General features: G+C 36.5%; 2 protein-coding genes across 3 annotated transcripts in view; both read left to right on the top strand.

Moving 5' to 3' along the window:
• Window positions 1-17495, top strand: part of LOC309510767 (uncharacterized protein) — a 44348-nt gene extending 26853 nt beyond the window's left edge. Inside the window, exon 5 of the mRNA XM_082185650.1 lies at window positions 14978-17495. Within this exon, the coding sequence (XP_082041776.1) occupies window positions 14978-15006 (29 nt within the window). The 3' untranslated portion in view covers window positions 15007-17495. The remainder of the gene's footprint in view (window positions 1-14977) is intronic.
• pleca (plectin a) overlaps window positions 1-21344 on the top strand; it is a 94094-nt gene that overhangs the window by 6681 nt on the left and 66069 nt on the right. The window contains exon 1 of one of the 2 annotated variants that reach the window (XM_082185639.1): window positions 7991-8249. The exons of the other annotated variant lie outside the window; for it this stretch is intronic. Coding sequence (XP_082041765.1) covers window positions 8204-8249 — 46 coding nt within the window. The 5' untranslated portion in view covers window positions 7991-8203. Of the gene's footprint in view, window positions 1-7990; window positions 8250-21344 lie in introns of those variants that run through there. 2 annotated transcript variants of the gene reach the window in all.

The raw sequence follows: 21344 nt of genomic DNA, 5'->3' as shown, positions 1-21344 counted from the left end.
CAGCCGATATTGGTCACCAGAGATTGTTTACTGCACTTTTCTTCACCTCTTTAGGATTTCCCACATCTACAGGCAGTACCTTATGCTTAATGTCTTTGGTGCTGACGGCCATGTCTTGCTCTAATCTGCATGTTTTGGAAACTTGAGATTGTTTGTTCTGCATACCAGCTCTTTTCTCCACCTTTTCCAGACAGTTTTTGATCACTTCAGCTAATGATTGATGATCATGACTGATTGCTCGCACTTAAGGAAGAATGAATGTGCTATCTGCCTGTGACTTGGTTGTCAGTAAGTTAAAAATTTGCTCAGTTGGTGTGGAATTTCTGTCACTTGGATACCAGGGATGTCTGCAACAAACTCCCCATCTGTCTGGTAATTCTGCACATACATTTGAACCAAGAAACCTGGGAGCTGTAGAAACATCTCAGTCACTTCATTATGTTGAGTCATGGAATGTTTAGTCATTGTTGGAATATAGTAGAGATTGTAGTTTTCCTGTTTGCATTGTCCAGACTAAGCCCAAGGAACATGACTAAGTTGATCTGTATGTGTGATGGCAAATTCTATTTGTATGCCAGTACGTGAGTGTGTCAGAAATTATTTTAGACCCTCTCAATAAAACATCAGTTTATCTTATCGTCCAGCTCTAAACTACAAAATGTGGAAAATTAGGCATTAAGGTATTACAAACATTAACATCATGCATTTCTGTAAAACTGCTTTGAAACAGTGTGTATAGTGAAACAAAGCTTCTTACTTGACTCAAGACTATCGTTTTAGCTTTGATCAGTGGCACGCTAGGCCAGCCTGATGCCAGGAGTGCTGTATCAAGTGGTCATGAATGCCATGTGCGTTCATTAAAGGAGAAGTTCACTTTTGAAAAAACTTTTGCTGATAATTTACTCACCCCCATGTCATCCAAGATGTCCATGTCTTTCTTTCTTCAGTCGAAAAGAAATTAAGGTTTTTGATGAAAACATTCCAGGATTTTTCCACATATTATGGATTCCATTGGGACCCAAACGGTTCAAGGTCCAAATGACAGTTTCATTGCCGCTTCAAAGGGCTTTAAACGATACCAGACGATGAATAAGGGTCTTATCTAGCGAAACGATCGGTCATTTCAAAAATAAAATAAAAAGTTGACGTTTTATAAGCACAAATGTTCGCCTTGCTCTGTTCTGTGATGCGCGTTCGTGACGTCACGTAATACGCAATTACGTTGAAAAGGTCAAGTTTGATGTGTTTACAAATGTGCGGAAGGAGGACCATATAAACATTTTCAAATGTATTTGTGTCAGTTTATCGTTTAAAATGCCCATTTCGTGTGCGCATCCTGAGTGTTTTAATATTAAAAAGCCAAAAAGAACATTTTCTTCAATTTTTCAAGCGTGACCTTTTCAACGTAATTGCGTATTACGTGACGTCACGAACGCGCATCACAGAACAGAGCAAGCCGAACATTTGTGCTTATAAAACGTCAACTTTTTATTTTATTTTTGAAATGACCGATCGTTTCGCTAGATAAGACCCTTATTCATCGTCTGGTATCGTTTAAAGCCCTTTGAAGCGGCAATGAAACTGTCATTTGGACCTTGAACCGTTTGGGTCCCAATGGAATCCATAATATGTGAAAAAATCCTGGAATGTTTTCATCAAAAACCTTAATTTCTTTTCGACTGAAGAAAGAAAGACATGGACATCTTGGATGACATGGGGGTGAGTAAATTATCAGCAAAAGTTTTTTTAAAAGTGAACTTCTCCTTTAAGGCATGTTGGCACCAGGGTACTGGGTCTATTGTTCAGGAATTTTGGAGACTGCATTACTGACACGTAACTTAATAAAAACATAATATGTTCTGTTTGCCATCCATCCATTCAAAATTGTATTTGTTTATTACTATTTTAGTTTTTAGTTTTTGTGAAATTTGCAGAAACCACTGCTGTCTGGAAAGCATCACAAAGAATGCTACAAACCAGTCACAAATGTTTTGTATTGTATGCCATTTTTTTCATTTAAATTTACATTTTATTTATGAATTTGTCACATTATACAGTAGCTGTAGATTTTCCGGTTTGTTGCAAGTGAACAAAAATAAAATGTTTGTATGTAAAATAAAATATACCTAATTGGGCTTTAGGACAATAAATAAACAAATGATAGTGGTCGCCCACTGAGTAGTATAGTATATCTAGTATAATAGACTTTATATCTATTACATAAGATGTACGAATTGCAAAAAAACCCCACACATTTTTGTCTGAGCCAAAACTTGAATGACTTACAAATTAGATGAAATCTTGTGGTGAGTTTCATGAAAGGTTCAACAGAAGTTTGATGGAATTCTTGGAAGGCGTTGACTGGTATTTGTCATCTGTCAGCACATAATTAACCAGTGAAATTTGACAGATGAGCTTTAATTGAGTGTTTGGCTTTTGTGTTTATCCGTCTTGACTGATGGCTCAATAACTTATAAACGTTACTCAACGAGACATCGTTATCATCACATGCACTTGGGTCAACATCTTCAGAAATGTTCCCCAACATAACAAAAAGGATTTCCCTCTGATAGATAATCAACCTGCTAGTTATCAGATTGGTGAAGGTCCCTCATTAAACTGTCGACCTTGATTCTGTGCGCCAGAAGAGAAGCTCAAGATCAAGGTCTCTTAAGTGTCCTTTTATTTTGCTTTACACTCTACAGGGGTTTCATAGATAGAATCACAGAACTGCTCTGCACTACACTGGCTACTGTACGAGGAGAGAGGAGTGAGTTGAAAAGATGTCAAACTTGTGTTTGTTGACAGTTTGCTATCTGACGTGTATCTATGGGGACCGTCTAAACAGTCTCCTGCAACGCCATTGCACTGTGTGAGGCGGGCTGATGGGTCACAGAGAGACAGGATGAGGGATCTACATGTGAAAGAGTAAACAAGTCCGTGCAAGTTGCCGAATTCTACAAGCTTTTGTGAGGTGACAAAAAGTAAGAGACAGGTCAGAGTGTTTTTGTGATCAGAGTCAACACACTTAGTAGGAAAAATGCAGTATCACACAATATATTCTCAGCATATTAGAATGATTTCTGAAAGATCAGCTAACACTTAAGTAATGAAGACATTTTAAGTTGTACTATAATTTCACAAGATTACTGATTTATCATGTTTTATAAATGCAAGATTAAGATAAAAAAATCTTACAGACCCCAAACTTTAGTCTACATGGACATGAAATTTCAGTTGAAATCATTTTAATAGCTTACTTTTAGATTCCACTAAGAAAAATTCTGCAGTAGACCAGCTAACATTTAAAATTCTCTCTTATCCAGCTCTTTGTATCTCTAACAAGTTTGTTCTACCAATTAAGGATGTTTTGGTTTTCTTGATTTGACTGACAGTAGCCTTTTGAGTCTCAAGATGGGCTGTGATTAGCTTTCTATAGACTGTGGAGTGATATAAAAGACACTGGAAGAAGCTCCAATATGTTGCCATGGATTGCAGTAAAAAAAAAAAGAAAAAAAAAAAGTGACTGCTCAATGTTGTGACTGACCAATCAAAACACATATTTCAGAGAGCCGTGTAATAGTTATTTACCACCTGCTCTAATGCAGTATTTATCAGAACAAAGCAATGGCTTCTTTCCCAGCAGTTCAACACAGATTTGGCAAATATGTGTTTTTTTTGTGTGTTTTTTTCACTTCCTGCAAACAAATGCAGTGCAGCTTGTCATGGCTCTAGATAGTGACTGAAATTCAGAAGGAAACTATTATTTTTTGGCATAACTGAGCTAAAGTGTCATTTATACTTTATATATTATAAAATATGCCATTATACATTTCCTGAACACATTCATAATTCCTAGATATGCTTTAATAATGTTCATCTAGACTATTCAGCTGCAAAAATGTATTGTCTGTTGAAACACTGGCATGTTAACAAAAACACTTTTTTCAGCAACGGAGTGCTACTTAGTTTACAAAGGTTGGCCAAAACAGAGATATTAGAATATCAGAATATAAATATCTTTAAAGAAAAATCTAGGGCTTTTCACACTTGACATAGTCAACAAACCCTGTCTAAACGGAATGCCGGGTTATATTGCTTCATGTTTTACACTGCTCATAATTTACCCAGGCTTAACAAATAATCCTTGGTATTCATACTTTTCCTACTGTACATTTCTAAACTCAGGGTTAAAATTCTTATTTGCATATTTGCAGTGTCAGTCTGATTGATTGGATGAACATTGTATACGCGACCTGTTTGCAAAGGCTCTAACATTGCGCATCCTCATAATATACCTCTTATTATATATCGCCAACTGCTATCAAGTTTGTCCTTAAATGGACTATAAAGGTAAAAATGAAACGGTCTCTTTCACACTCCAATTGACATGTTTTCCATCACCATTTGACATTTTTCCCCTCAAATGCTGAAATGACTGTTTATATATACAAACTCTGTTTCAGTGATTGTACAGAGCATGTGAAAATGATATTTTCAGTGAATAACAATTTACATTTACAGTATATCTCACAGAAAGCAACTGTATGGCTTCAGAAAACTTCACTTTTATAATCTTTTTTTTGTTGTTGTTGTAGTTTTGGTGCTTGACAGTTCCAGTCCTCATTCACTTTCATTATACTGAACAGAGCAGTCAGAATCTTTTCAAAATAAGAAAGAAATAGTCATATGTGCTTAACAATTTGAGGGTAAAAAAAGTAAATAACGACAGTCTTGATTTTTGGGTGAACTTTTCCTTTAATGCCAAATGTTATAATAAATATTTAAAGGAAGCGGCTATTTACACTAAGTGAAAATAGCATATTTTCTTAGCGATATGCTATTTACACTAAGTGAAAATAGCGATAGATTATATTTACACTATGTAAAAATTGCAGTATTGTCTTTGCAATAAGTGTAAATAGTAGTTAGATGCTATACTTAAATAGTGGCAGTTACTATTTGCACCTCAGTGTTGTTGTACATTAAGCAGTATGCAATAATAACAGAGTGTAAATTATTATGTTTGTTAAAATTATTAAATGGATTCCGCCTTATTGGGCAATAATGGCCTCCCTACGCCTACCCCTAACCGATAAACACTTGATTATTAAACACACCTTAGACACTTTATTTCTACTTTTCAAATATTTTCTTAATTATTATTGAAAAAAACGCCTTTCAGATCTGATATGTGATGGAAAAAGGGAAAAGAGCGAGTTCAGCAAAAAGGGGATTCGCGGGTCGATTTGCAACTTTTTGCCTCGCACCTTACCCCTAGGCCCTACTACACTATTGCTACTGTTGGCAATCTTACGTCTTTTGGAATTTTGTTGCCAAACTAGATGTTATTGGGCGGAGTTAGTGTAAATAGCATCTGCCAACAAGGCGGGCTATTTGCACTTTATGTAAATTATAAAAAAAAAGAAAAAAAAAAGATGGAAGACCGCCTTCACTCTCTACCATTGTAGAAAAGTGAAGCCGCCAATGTCCAAATATGGCGCTGACATCTTAGATCCTGAGTCCGCACATGAGCATAAAATGGAGTCGCGCTATCAAGACCCCGCCCACACTCCCGCAGAATCAGTTAGTACAGTTTACTGCAGAACAACTCATTATGTCGAAATAAACAGTTATGGAAATGTAGAAATTTAAGTTGAAGCTCCAACCTCCTCCCGCCTCAGTGACTACTTCGCTCAGAGAAGCTGTCAAGAATCACAGCTGTCAATCATGACATCACATCCCTTTTTTATAGCATTTAAATAACTAATTAAAACCAAACCTATTTAAAAAACGAACACTTGAACTTACATCAGCGTGATGAAAACTACCTAAAATGGCAGAAACCATCTTTGGAAAAAAATTATTTGAAGTGTAATTTGATTGTTTAGTTTGTCACGTCCCATTCGATTACAATGAGAGGGTGGGGTTTATGAACTATACTGCATCCAGCCACCTGGGGGCGGTCAAAACGTTTTGGCTTCACATTTCAGGACTTCTGCGGCACACTTGGTGTAAATAGACACTCCGATATTTAAATATCTCAAGCTTGAACCCCTTGAACTTTACTTTGTGCTCTGCCTTGTGGCTATGACAGACTTGTAGAGGTAGAATAAAAAAGGGTCACTGGGAAAAAAAAAAACAGGCAGAAATAGAATAGCAGTCTGTGTGTGTGTGTGTGTGTGTGTGTGTGTGTGTGTGAGAGAGAGAGAGAGAGAGAGAGAGAGAGAGAGAGCTGCTAATCTCAGGGACTTCAGCAGTAGGCCAGCTTGGCTGCTCTCAAAATGCTGTGTCATCTAGTCTGTATGGGGCTTTTCTCTTTTTGTGTGTTTAGAGCCCGTGTTCTGGCTTTGATTGTGCACACACATCAGTTATTACAACAATAGCGTCTGATGACAAAATCAAATAATGCTTTGGCCAAAAAAGAAGATTAGGTGCACTGATGTCGTCAATAATTGTTTAGTGTGAGTTTATCTTTTTTGCTGCATAACTGTCAAGTAGACTTTTCCTTGCAGAAGCATCAATTGCAGCAAATACAGTGCCTTTCTTTGCTGAGTCACGGTACTATAACTGTGCTGAATTATGTTTGTGATGCTTTTCCATTACTTTATTCATTCACTTTGAAAGATTACAGTATGTAATGAGATTTTGTTGTTGTTGATTATCATTGCCATGTCATCTAATGTTTGAAAAGCTTAGACACTCTCAGCTTTAGATCTTAGCTCATCTGTTTGTGTGTCTCAACTGTTTGTTTACATGTCAGCTTTGTTTTTAATATCACACCTTATTTTTGAGCTTACACACTTACATAAACAGATGAGAAGCTATTCAAAAAACATCTGCCACAATTCTGTCAGCTCATATATTAATGAGCTGTCATTCTCACGATTAAATAACTTTACACGCTTTTCACGCATCATAGAAATGGGTAATAGATGGAGACTGATCAGGTAGCCTAATCAATGATTTAATCATTCACATAATCTCGCTTTCACTGGCTTTCACGAGCCAATAACAACACACAAGTATTTTTTGAATTTACAGTACATTTTGAGTATTACATTTCCACACTTTATATTTCTTTTCTTTTTTTTTTTGCTTTGCTTTGTTTTGTTTTTTGTCTAGTTTTGTCTTGTTAGGGGCCCGAGCACCAATGGTGCGAGGACCCTATTGGAATTGCTCCATTTATTATCTGAATATTATAATTATTGTTGTCCGAAATGAATCACATTTTTGAGGGCCTAAACATGCTCAAACTCATGAAACTTGTGAGGTGGTGGACATAAAAGGAAGAAGTAAAAGTGTGTAAATATATGTCTAAGGGATCTATTTATATATTCAATGAATAATTATAATTTTACCCTGGAAAATGCAAAAAAAAAATATGAAGCCAAGTCCAGATCACAAGAGCAGTTTTTTGGTTGTGGCTCCTTTTTTTGTGTGCATTTTGTGCAGTTTTAGCACGTTTTCATTAGACACTGATGCTGTAATGATGAAGTAGAGATTCAGATGGAGTCATAAATGAGAATCTGTGGGTGCATTTAGCTAAAAACTGACAGGTTGTAAATTGTTTTTATGGATAGCATTTGGAGTCATCATGTTAAGAGCTAAAAAAAATACAGTGGTTTGACAAATTACAGGGAAAGAGAGAGGCAACCAAGGTCCCAGAGTGCATTTCTCTCAGTTTTGCGTTCTTGTGCCATTTCTGTCCTTGTCTTTTACTCATTCTTTTGCATTTCACTTCTTTACATCTTTCTCTCTCTTAGTTTATACTATCTACATCTGTCTCCCACCTTCAAACATCCCATAAGTGGGCACAATTTCTACTTATCTTGCATTTTGATTGGCTCAGGCACCCTGTGGGACCCATGGGGGATGGGATGGGATGGGATGGGCTGGGCTGGAGGAAAGACAGAGAAGGAGGAAGAAGTGAGGGAGGGGTACTTTTCACTTCACAGTTTCCCTGCGAACAGGGAATGAGCAAGTGTGAGAGAAAGAGTGAGTGGTTGAGCGAGAGAGAGAGGATCAAAACAGAGAAACCACACGGTCAGCAAGCAGCACTGCAGACTTAGCCGAGAGAAGAACAGAACTAAATCCTGAAGTCTTGCAGCTGGTGAAATCTTACTGGACTGACCTTGCGCAGTGCACGCGCGCACACACACACACACGCTCCCAGGAAACAAGCGTGACAGAATCCAGTGACATGGACACAGCCCGGTCCATCCAACATGAGATCACCTCTCTCAAAGGTACCCACCTCTCTTGATCAATGCAGATCAATTCCTAGAGGAATGCGCCGCAAGTTGAGCCGTTTAACAGGACGGGAATGGATTTTAAGGAGGGCGTGTATGGTGTGCAAAGTTCTTAATTCCATTGTGTCCTCTCTGGCTCAACTTAATTATGTTATTTATGAAGGGAAGGGCCTGGTCTTTTGTGCGGGAGCCCTCATGCTTGAACTCTGCCTGTGTTTGTGAGCTTGGCTGCATGTTTCCTTTTAACTGTGCTGGGAAGCAGCAGGATTCTGCGCCAGCCATGCGGCATGTTCGGGTGCGCTGACTGCCGCATCACCACGGTAACAGCCAGTGCATGGCCTGGGTACCCCCGTTCCCGTTATAGAGCTGCCTGTAGTGTACGGCGTGTGTAATGACATGCGGACCAGGAAGTTGGCTCTCATAGCACACAGCTCTGAGTGTTTTCATTGGATAGATGTCTTATTTCAATCAAAATTGATTATGTAATGATATTTTTGTAGCTAAAGCATCCTGGGTCTTCCTCCGGTTGGGCTTGGGCTGAAAAATGCTGAGTGCAGATATCCAAGAGTCTGTCTATCGGAGCATGAAAATAGAGCAACACTAAATGCCTGGAGATTAATTGGGCAAATGTGCTTTTGAGCATGCAGCAGATTTTAGTGATTGTTTCTGTGCCATGGTGCTGAAAGGAACTGGACGTTTTTTTTGTTGCTCTGTCACTTGGTTAAAGTGGTCCTTGTTAAATTTGGATGCTACGTGAGTCCAAACATTAGCACCTTTTGTGGTTTGTCATTTGTTTAGAAAAAGTTCAGTTGATGGATTAGAGCAGATATTGACTCGCAATGCAGATGTGCTGAGTCATAACTCAATACCAGAGCCATGCTAAACCTGTCAACTAGATGGCAAAAACTTTTAGTTTGATTCTCAGCTCAATTATTACACGTAATTAATACGTCCATATAAGTATTTGTACTGGTTTTATTTGTAAGTTGCAGATTTAAAAAAGTTTTAAACATTTTTCCCTCTCAGGTCATTATTTTATTTTATTTTATTTTATTTTATTTTATTTTATTTTATTTTATTTTATTTTATTTTATTTTATTTTATTTTATTTTATTTTATTTTATTTTATTTTATTTTATTTTATTTATTCTTTCCAAATTCAAACTACTATGCACTATGACTCTCATGACTTGCTCTTCTACACATATAAGTGGTTGGCTTAACCACATTTTTCTTATATAAGTTGTTCTTCTGGTGTTTAGAAATAATAGAATAATATAACCTATTTCACCTTCACTGCGACCAGCCACATTTCTGGTGACTATATGTGTTGTTGACATGTAAATGTGGGTTGTCATGTGTTAATATATTATCCTAGCCGATGTCAGTAAGTTAAGGGAGTTCATAATAAACATTTCTAGAGCTTACTTAAAAAAAAAAATTAAAAAAACTGTGTAGGAAGTTTTGAAATACTATGGAAACATCAACATTTCCAGTTATTGTTATTTGTGGCTTGATAGTTCACATTCTTTTTCTTTTTCATTATTTAGTTTATCTCCTTATCCTACTTTAAAACCTGTCTGAAAATGTTATTCAGTCCAAATCGGAGTTATTTGTGATCTAAATGTGTCTATTATGATGAATCACTGACTGTAGCTTGAGTGTTTTTCAATGGAGCTGCTAAGTATCCAAAAAGCCTTCAACTGTTGTGACCAGAGTGAATGTTTTCCCAATTGTCAGAGTAGACAAAGGCTTCTCTCCCATCAAACACTCCTGACAGGCCTCTACCCCTACTTACCCACTTCATTGAGGGGTCACTTTCTGCTGGACACACTCTTGGCAGCCTTAAAGCAGAGTTGGGTGTGATCTACCTGTCAGGAATATCAATGGCAGTGAAAGCTACTGCCTGCTGGAGGGAATGCTTGTAGTTTAGCTCTAGAGGTTTTGATCATAGAAATAATGGCTTTATAAGAGAATACAGTATATTTATGGTTTATAGAAACACACACACTAATTAAACACAATGTAGGGTTGGTAAATTTGGTTACATTTTAGATTAGGGTCCAATTCTCACTATTAACTACCACTTTTGCCTCAGTAAACTCCTAATTACAGCTTATTAATAGTTAGTAAAGTATTTTAGGTATTGGGTAGGATTAAGGGATGTTGAATATGGTCATGCAGAATAAGGCATTAATATGTGCTTTATAAGTACTAATAAATATCCAATATCCATGCATGCTTATAAGCGAACTAGTTAATAGTGAGAAATGGACCATAAACTAAAGTGTTATCGTAAATTTTTATTGGAACGCAATTAATATTTTTATTCAACAAGGATAAATTAAATTGATCCTACGTGTCAGTAAAGACATTTATAATGTTACAAAAGATTTATATTCCAAGTAAATGCTGCTGAACGTTCTATTCAACAATTAATCAAAATGTATCACAGTTTCCACAAAAAATATTTTTAAACAAATAAATGAAGCCCTGGTGAGCAAACGGGACTTCTTTCTTACCGACCGCTAACGTTAAACGGTAATGTAAACAGTAAATGAATATTAACTAATATAAAAAAATCATGCAGTTAAAATATTGATCATTTCTGAGCCAGTAAAAAGGCAGTAAGTATATTAAAGTATATAAATCTGAAATTGTTTTTGTCCAAAGTAGCTAACTAAAGACTAATGAGATTTGTATTTATATCAGTTGAAGGCATTTGTTGGCATTGCCGTTTTCGCTGTGCCCAGTCAGTGACCAGCCAAATGCTGCTGTTTTCCCCCTGATTTGCCTCAGCTTAATACTGCACTGGATTCAGACCCAGATTCCCTTTTAATGAGCTTTTGGCTTTTCTACCTTCTCTTTTGTTTCAGAAAAGCTTTTCATGTCTGTTAAATGGTTTCCTTTTACCACTGCACCATAGAGACAACATGCCTGATGCAGGAATCTTGTTGAACCTAGAGATCAAATGATCTTGTGTCAGTTATACAAAGAGTTAACAGGTTGAATTGATGTGTTTCAGGGAAATAGTTTAGATAGTAAATTATGGCTTCTTCTAGGCCTCTTCAGTGAAAGGTTGTGTAGGGGATGGCATTTATACATTGTGTTTAGGCTCTCTGCCCATTTTCACGTTTTTACATGCATACAAACATGAAAATGTGTTCATCAAAGCACTTTTACTTTAATCTGTCAGACACAATAATGCTTTCTTCTTGTTTCTTTCTTGAAATATATGCATTTTTTTGTAGTCGCGTGGGTGTGGAGATAATAGTTTCAGGATGTTGTGTGTGTGTGTGTGTGTGTGTGTACAGGGCAGGCCATGCAAGGACATTCAGAACTGCTTGGCATTCAGGAATTTTCTCAATTTTCCCCACTATTTTACTACACAATGAACTGCTAAAATGTGTAGTTTTAGATGTTACTCTTTCACTTTCTTTCCTTTGCTATTTTGTTGTTTCACTTTCACATATTATTTCTTACCAAATGTGTTATTTGAAAATGGATGTAATATAGTCCTGGTGTGTCTTAACACTTATTTTGTTGGGAAGTGTAAAATATGCAAATAGGGATTAGCACATTCCCTTTTTTCATTAATTAACAAGAACAATAGCTAAATGCTATTGGTACTGATAATTTTGTGCCTGATGGGCGTGTAATTTAATGTGGAAAGATCCAACCCTGATCAGGCAGTGTAAATATTGATTTATTCTGCAGCTGGCCTTAGTCTGCCTTTTATTCTGCTTTAGGAAGGAGAAATACCATAGAGAGCTTATATAGCTTATGGACTACAAAAAAATCTGAGAAACTAGTGGAGGCTGAAGTAGAGGAGTTGATGGAATTAATAATGATGTCATCAGCCCTTCCAGTCTATTCTATTCTCTGAGACCCCACCCTGCTGTGCCACATCTCAGGCACTGTGCAATTTGTTTAGTTTAGTGAACATGAAATTGTAACATCAGATAAGTGTAATTAGTACACAATGGCCAGAATTGACATGTTCAAGTATTTTGATGTCAAATATATTTATAATCTTTAGATGACTTCAAAAAACGCTATGCGTTTTGGCCTCTCATTTACTCGACAGCGTTGTTTTGGGGGCCTGAAAACAAACTTTTGAAAACAGGTTTCAAAGTTCAAGTTTTTGAAAACAATACCGTTATCATCTCTGTATAAACTACACAAAAAACCATGACGTCATGCTCACGCGTATTACGTGTTCAGTCTATAGACCTTATGTAGCCCCGTCCCTTTTCAGCGCTCCGCTCGTTGTCTTTTGACTTCCGGTCTGTATTTTCACTGCGATTTTGCGTGTTTATTAATGAGCGGCTCGTTTAAAAATCTTCCCGGTCGACTGACATTTGTTTAGTCATCTGCTTTAAACATTATAGCCCTCATGATAACTTTCGCTAACTTTACATTAAGTAAATCCACTTCAAAAGCTAATTACTCCTGGACAGCAATGCCATAGAAATATACAGAGCGACCGCAAAACGGAAGTTAAAAGACAATATTCTAAAGATGGCGGCGCCCTCGTTTCTCTGGCTCTCTGGCGCATAAGGTCTATAGCACGCGCAAGTACTTGACAACCAAAACAACTAAATGACATCGCCATCTACTGGCCTGGCATGCGCACGTCAGTATTCTCCTCAGTATTATTTTTTACGATTTTTTTTACAGCGTTTTTAGCTAATCTGTGTGAACAGGGATTGATTTGACAACGTTGTCGCCTGTACGCGAAACTTTAAAAAAGCAAAGGAAAAACTTTTCCATTTTTCCATTCCATCCTTGCTGTTTAGACATACCCTTAATCATCTTACATTCTGTTTATTTCTAGTGATTTACCTGCTTAATGCAGGAAAATTATTATTTTCAATACAAATTATGCTTGAAATATTTTGTGGGGTTTTATTGAAGGAATATAGCCTGGCTAACGTCAGACCAAGTCTCATTTGAGACTTGGTCTGGGAACCACATGTTCATTTTCTCGTATTTGAGGCGTGGTTTACGAATGCCCAGAGCCGTTTATTGGGCGCTATGAATGTCTATCAAATGCGCCTGTACGTAGCTCATAGCCAATCGTTTCAATTATACCAGATGACGTACGTATGTAGAGCGACAGAAATTCGACGAGGAAAAAGACGATAGGTCAAAGATTTATTTGTACACGATGGCGTTTAGCGAATATTACCGTTTGTGCAAGATAAACATGAGGGTAGAAGGTAACGTCGAGTCTGATGCCATGTTGGATCCATAGATATAAACAAACTGCTTCGGTGTCGTCATCGTCTTGCTGATCCCTCCCCGTTCTGTGATTGGTTCCCTTTTTCAGGGGAAAATCTGGTCCATGGTGTCCAGGCTGCCTAGCAGCGTGAATAAAATCGCACTGCAAGCAAGGCAGCATGGGGAAACCCAGGCTAGAAGGAATAGTTCACCCAAAAATGAAAATTCGGTCTGACCATCACCTTTTTCCAATCTCAAATTACTTTTTTTTCTTCTGTGAAACAGAATCTGTTTGATGAATCATTCAATCTATATAATTTTATTCAATCTAATAATTTTGAATAATTTGTTTATGAATGGTGGTGATTGATCAAGTTCTTGAGTTCAACTCACAACGCACTAAATGAACACAGCGGTTAACAGTCCAATGGAGGAGAAGCTTTTAAGTAAATCTCATCTTAAATTTTATTCTATTCTATTAGTAAATTCAGAATGCTTCAAATTTAGGACACGTATATTCATGGTGCTTTTGGGTCCTTTTTTTAAAGAGCCACTTCCCATTCATTGTAAATGTATTAAAAATATCTTTCACATTCCGCAGGAGAAAGTAAGTCATATAAATTTGAAACGCGCAAGGATAAATAAAAATGATTCCTTTTAAGTCTGTTGATCCAACACTGCCTGTATGTTTCCACAGTCAAGTCTTCATTTACATCTAATAACTGATTAATCAAATCTTTTCTTTGCTCTTCTCTCATACCAGATAATTGTGCCTATAATTAAACTCTTCTTCTAATGCATCCCATCTCTCATTTAAACCCCAGCCAGTTGCAATAAACTACATTTATAAGCACTGTTACTGATGAAACGGAGTGTTTGGAGAGGCAGCCTCGTGATGGAGACCTTTGTCAGCATTCTCCTCAGTATTAAAGTGTTTTGTAGGCTATAAAGGGCTGTAAACAATGATTTTTGCTGATCCTGGTCCATACCGGCAAGATATTTTCAGCTTGCTTCAGAAGTTGTATTCGGTTTAGATAACAGCAACTACAAAAACATTGTGATTTCATACCTGCAGTGTCCAGTAGGTGGTGCTCTCACAAAGATAATAACATGGAGCTCCTGCATCTGATGTACAGTTCTAGGGTGCAGCTGTGGCCCAGTGGGGGGTTTATTGTGTCTAATCGAGGGTTAATGTTGTAAAGTGAACCACCATCCTGCAAGGGAACCTTTTGTGCCATGCCTGCTGTTTCCTGAGCTTCATTTTCTTTTGTTTCAGCTACATTCTCTTCCTTGCCTGTTTTTAATGGCTAGCACATTGGCGGAGCTAGGTCCTGTCTGATGTCTTTAACAACTTTTCCCATAAAAACAGGCGTCAGTTACTACGTCAGCACTCAAGCTAACACCTAAGAACTATTTTGAGGGTGGGAGCATTTAGCCTTGTAGGCTGCAAATGTGTAAACCATGAATGTTGCTAATGTTTTCTCCCTTTTCTTGTTTTTCAGGTAAGTTGCTGTTCCTCTTCAAGCCGTAGGTGTGTGAAGCTTGTCTGTCTCTGGTAAGGAAGGGAATGTTTAACAGGAGCCAAGACATTTGACAAGAAGACGTTTAGCATCAAATGTCAAGCATCTGGTCATCTGGTGTGATGTTAGTTCAGCCCTCTCAAAGGAGTGTTAAGAGAAAAACATGGGTAACTTTAACCTTTTAAAGTCACATGACTTAAAAACATTACTGATTATAAAGCAACAAATAGGATTCTTGGTATTCTGGTATTCTTTGAAGTACCTACCTTTTTTGAAGGCCTGAAGTGGACGATTATTCTTAAATAAAAACGTAAAAATATACACTAGCATTGAAAAGTTGGTCTTTAAGATTTTTTGTTTATGCTCACAAAGGCTGCAGTTATTAGATACAAACAGTAAAAGTTGCAATATTGTGACGTTATTACAATTTAAAAATAACGTTTTTCTGTTTTAATATATTTTGAAATGTAATTTATTCATGTTTATCAAAGCAGAGTTATCAGCATCATTACTCCAGTCTTCAGCATCGCACGATCCTTCAGAAATCATTCTAATTTGCTGATTTGTGGCTCAAGATTATTTTTTTGTATTATTGTTGTCAATGTTGAAAACAGTTGTGCTGCTTCATATTAATGTGGAAATTAAAAGTGATTTTTCTCAGGATTCTGAAAAATAGAAAGTTAAAAAGAAAAGCATTTTTTTGAAATATTTATATTTCTGTCACTTTTAAACAATTGAAATACTTAGCCTAATACATATTGCTGAATAAAAGTATTACTTAAATAAAAAATTTATTGACCCCAAACTTTTGAATGGTATTGTACCATGAAAATGTATGACAGGATATCACGTTTACAAGACAACCAATAAGTCTGTCTGAAGCCTGCTTTTCATAAAAAGAAAATGAAAATAAGTAAACATCTCTTTCAGAAACATCTCCTGTGGCGCCTTTGGACACTTTGGCTGGAAATGTTAGACTTCTCTTGGACATATGCTTTTAATTCTTCATGATTTTGTTATATAACTGACATTCAGCTCAATTGGCAGTTAAATTACTAAGCCGAGGGCTCTGTGACAGTGCCAAGTCTGGTCTGGAAGGTAACGTGGTACCACATAATAGTGCAGTCTTCGTGAAATTGCGTGGCTGAGGACCTCACCACATCTGCGGAGTCAATCTGACTCAGCCAGGATCCTCTTTGTGATTCAACAAGCATAATATTAACTATTACGCCTGTGCCTAATTTATGCACTTGTGCACGTATGCAAAATGCATTTAATCTTGATGATTAAAAAGTGTTTTGTGAGAGTCACATATGTTATGTATATATTGTATTTCTGACTGGCAGAACAGCACATTGCATGTTCGCACATGGTTTTACATGTTGCTTTGACATCTGATCACATGCTTCTAAGTTTCCTGTTTGCCAGGGTGTTATGGTGGTAAAGTTTAGGGAAGTGAATTGGCCTTTTGGTGATGCATTTCCCCCAAAACCACACCCAAGTAACCAAATGGCCTGTGTGTTATTAATGTTTCTTGAGTCCTGTCACCGCCAAAGGGCACATATTGTGTTTCTATGGATTTTGCATCGTTTCATTCAGAGCTACTTGAAGTTTCTGGTGTCAGGGGTATCGTATTTTCTTAAAGATATCTCTAAGGCTCCAGCGTGAGTAATGTGGTAACGTAATACAGTTATTCACATTGCCATGGCACCTGTAAAGCTGTTGAGCTGCTGACTGAACTCCCCCATATTCATATCAAGGATGAAGTTTCTATGTACAGCAAACCGTTTAAGCGCCAAAAATAAACTGCAGTTCTAAATCGGGGGACCTAGATTGGAAGTAATTGGTTGAGGAAATATCGTTTTCACAATCACATTTTTACGTTTTCCGAAGAAACTTTAGGCCTGTGCAAAACTCGCAGTGTTGTGAGTGGTTGCTAGGATGTTGTGGGTGGTTGCTAGGGCATGGTTTGATGATTGCTTGGTGGTTTCTTACCGGGCAGACAAGCCTATCCCAAAGTCCTCTAATGTTATCCCTATGGGATTCTTTTTTGGCATGTTTTATGGTTTGCTAGGCAAACATCAAAAGTCTGATCTTTTGAAAAGTACCTCTTTTCAGAAGCTGTATGATTTGATGTATCTTTCATGTCTGTTGCACAAGATGAACTGCACAGTCGAAAATGACCCAAAAATGACAATTCTGTCATCTACTCACCCTCAAGTTGTTACAGACTTGTATGAATCTGTTTCTTCAAGAAGATATTTTGAAGAATATGTTTAACCAACAGTTGGTGGGCCCCATTGATCCATAGTATTTATTCAGCAGAAGAAAGAAATTCATACAGGTTTGGAACAGCTTGAGTTTGATAAAATGGTGACAGTATTGTCATTTTTGGGTGAACTATCCCTTTAAGATTAGGGGTTTGTATAAATAAAATTGTTACTTTTGTTTGTGCCAGAATCAGATCAGAATTAATGCACTACCTGTTTTAAATGCTGAAAATGCTAAATGATATATTAAATGATATGACTCAGCAATGTCACTAATTGAAATAATATTTCAATTAGATTGCTGGAAAATCTAAAAATGCAATCGGACAGAAATGTTGCCAAACCATAAATTACTCCATCAGCTTGCCAATAGGAGAATTTGCTCATAAATAAGCTTTGAAGCTGGCATTATTTAGATCCAGCAAACATTATTCAGCAGTTTCTATTCTGTTTTGTATTCAGATGAAATGTTTTATGTCTTTTCTTGAGACAGGAAATGTTCCAGGAAGAAGTCTAGCTTAATATGTGCTGGGGTTTTTTTCAGTTTTTTTTTTTTTTTTTCAGTGTTGCTAGTGGTCATGCCTCATTTGGCCATGACTGCTGTTTTGGACAGTTATTACTCATTGTCTGTATGGGTCATTTTAGGTTGCTGTGGCAACAGTCAATGGTTATGGACCACACCCAGCAGGAGCTCAGATCGATGACTCACTCTCTCACATTCGAGACTCATCTCATGAGGGTATTGGGCTGATTAGTCATTCGCTGTACCTTCCTGCATCCTCCCCTGTTGCCATGGGTCTCTTCCTGCCCACGCTTAGATTATATTAGGTTCCCATCACCGTCATCACACTATTCTAGATAAGTTAATTTTGAACTAATGGGAAGCCTAATGGAAGCCTTAATAGTTCAGACTGAAACTAATTTTTGCAGGTTTAATTAATCAATAAAGTATGAGAAGCTGTGATATATTGTGAAAATAGTTTTAAATGCCATTGTGATGCTTTCAGAAATGTATTAAGAATGCCTTTTGAATTCCTGAGCAAACTTGATTCAGAATTACAATTTGAATTTAAAGTTAAATTAACCCTTAAATGCACTAATGTTTCGCCAATCATTATCACATATTCGGGTCTTTAGTGACCCGGATCTATATCTAACACTACCTGGACACTACGATCTCTTCCTGTCTCTTTATTGCTCTGTAAATCGCTGAGCCATTTCAAGTTTTGCTGATGATACTTTCTATTATTTTGTTTTCTGCCTTCGGTAACTATGAGTGAAATGTCACTTTATCATTGTCTATCAGACATTGTCACCTTGTGGAATAAAGGTGAATTGCACTTATTTAGCCATCAAAGATTACATTTTTATTGTTCAGAATAAATATATTTACACTGTTTTACAAAAATGAATGGGAAAACAAGCATTCTTTTATAATTTTAGTATTATAAGTTTTTCTTGTTATAGTGTTTATAATGAATTGATTGAGGAATACTAAGAAGGTTTATGTCTAACTTAAAAAAATGTGATGATAAAATTGAAAGTCATATAACCGTCCAAAAGTTTGTCAAGACAAAACCTTGTTGGAATGTTTTGAAAAACATTAAATAATCTTTTGTTTGACTTTGACCGATGATATTCTAAAGTGTTCTTATTGAACATTTAATTTCCCAGAATGCATTGCAAATGCTGAGTTTAGAATGTCACTATGCCACAAAAAAAATTCAATCTGCAATTGGTGCTGCATATTGTTATGATGAACAGGTGTTTTGTGTCATAGCTGTTACTATTTTATGGATATAATATGGTTGCAATGCAATGCTTTGGAATGCAATACACTTTGAGGAACAGGCACACCTGTTCGGATCTATCAGGGGATAATTGCTGGATAACTGGGGTGTATAAAGTGGCATATAACTAATTATGAAATTTGTGCTGTGTAAGTAAGAGTGAGATACAAAATATTTAGACTGCATCTGAAAAGTCCCAAAAGCATAAATCAGTTTTTCACATTGCTCAATGTGTTCAGTGTCATCTTGCGTTGGAAAATATAGACTTCATTTTAAAGAAAGATTTCTCTTGTGGCTGGTAATATATGTGCATATTTGCATGATTGTCCAGTGAGTTTTTGTTTGCAGTTTACAATGTAGTAGCCTATGTTACATCAAAAGTTATTATATTCAAATGTGTGTTTCTGTGTGTTCACATGCCCATTGTCTATTTTTTGAGCTCTTTCCCACTTGCCCCATAATGTCAGAGTGCAGGGGTGTGTTGAATGGTTTGGAGAACAACCATGTGCAATAAATTCCAGCCCATAAACTAAGCGTTGGAATGTGTGAGAAGCGCCAGTTGTAAAGTGGAAACTGGAGTTTTAGGAACATTTTATCTGCCAGAGGCTTTCAATGAGCTCCTTTCATACAGTTTGTTTTATGAACAGCCCTCTTCAATGCTCTTTGTGTTTGATAGCGTGTTGGAAAGCTACTGTCTGAGAGATACTCAAATGAGTGTGGTCAAAAATGAAGGGCAGCATTTCTCAGTGAATATGGATATAAGTGTGCACAGTAGCACACTGCTCATTGCTATAAATGCTTTGGCTTATTTGTATGCAGTGCGTCTAATGGTTTTATGCTGTCGACTGGTGAGATATGCCTGGTTGAGGCTTTTGCAGATCAGCGTGATTTAAGCTCCCTTTCTTTGGGGGGGTTCAGACTACACAAGGTTTTTGTTTACCCAGCTTCACCCTAAATAAGTTTCAGCGTCAGGCAATGACTTACAGATGGACTTGCACACTACTTGTGGCTTGGCTTCTGAGAAAAGTTTGGTAAATGTTCATTTTGTGTCTCTTTCTCAATAGGAATTGATTCAACATTTTACTGAACCTTTTTTAAAAACAGATTTTCTCAACAAATATATCACGTTCTCCACCCAGCATGAACTTGCATGCTGGTTTTCCATAAATCATGCTAAAAGCATGGTTCTTTGATTTATAGCATGATTGTCATATTCATATCCCTTCCAAAAAAATAAGTATACTTATTAATAAGTTTTTTTTTTTTTTTAAGTATACTTAAGTAAAGTTCAAGTATATTTGTATTATGTAGTAAGTATACTAATATCAATGTACTACTGTTAAGTAGATTTGAAGTAAATTCCTATGTACATTACCAGTGCATAGCCTGCACAAAAAATCACATACTCAGAATTAGGAACGCCTGTTTTATTTATAAATCAATATAATCAATATAGATCAATCAAATGTAAACACAACTACAAGCCAAATATACTTAGAATACTTAATAATACTTTCAAGTATTATTATTATAATCAAAAGAATGAGTTCAAGTATAGGCCAAATACTTTTTTTTTTTTTTTTTTATAATTTTCTGTCAGTAAAAGTCATGTACAGTATACTTAAGTGCAATTTTAAGTATATTTTTTAGAAGTACATAAACAGAAGACTGAAAGTATACTTTGTTATATTTATTTTAAAAGATGTATAGCACACTTGAATAAACTTATTTTTCGTTAGGGATATCATAGTATTTACAGTGTATTTTAAAGATGAACTATATTGTTGTTATGGTGTATTTCCAAAAACATGGTATTTTAAACTTTTTTTGTTAGTGTCAGGTCATATACTGCAGATTTGAAGCATTGTCTTTCTAGTGAAGCTAACAAAGGAGGTCTTGTTTAGTTATTGTAGCAGCAAGCTCTTGCTGGTTAAGGTGGTCAACTAATGTGGTCTTGGTGGTTTAGAAGTTTGAGCATTTATCTGGTTAGAGATATAACAGCACACTATCAATCAAAACAACATTTTCCAGCAGGGAGTGTGCTATTTTTTTAGCCAAATATCTTGAAATCTGAACAGATTGTGAAACGTGAGGTCTTGAAACACTGATTTAAATGGGAGACATATTGCATATTTAAACCTTGTGTGAGATTCAGGGGTGAGTGATAATTCATTCTCTTTCAGTGAAGCTGCAACTAATGAGTGGAGATGTTTTTGAGCAACCGGAGTACAGATAATCTCTTCATGAGTTGCAGATGAGGCACAAGATATGTCTCTGAAAATTTCAAAA

The sequence above is a fragment of the Leuciscus leuciscus genome (genome assembly GCF_965113295.1).
Source record: "Leuciscus leuciscus genome assembly, chromosome: 12".
In the NCBI taxonomy this organism is placed as follows: Eukaryota; Metazoa; Chordata; class Actinopteri; order Cypriniformes; family Leuciscidae; genus Leuciscus; species Leuciscus leuciscus.
The sequence above is the reverse complement of the archived record's forward strand: the minus strand, read 5'-3'. Positions and strand labels throughout refer to the sequence as shown.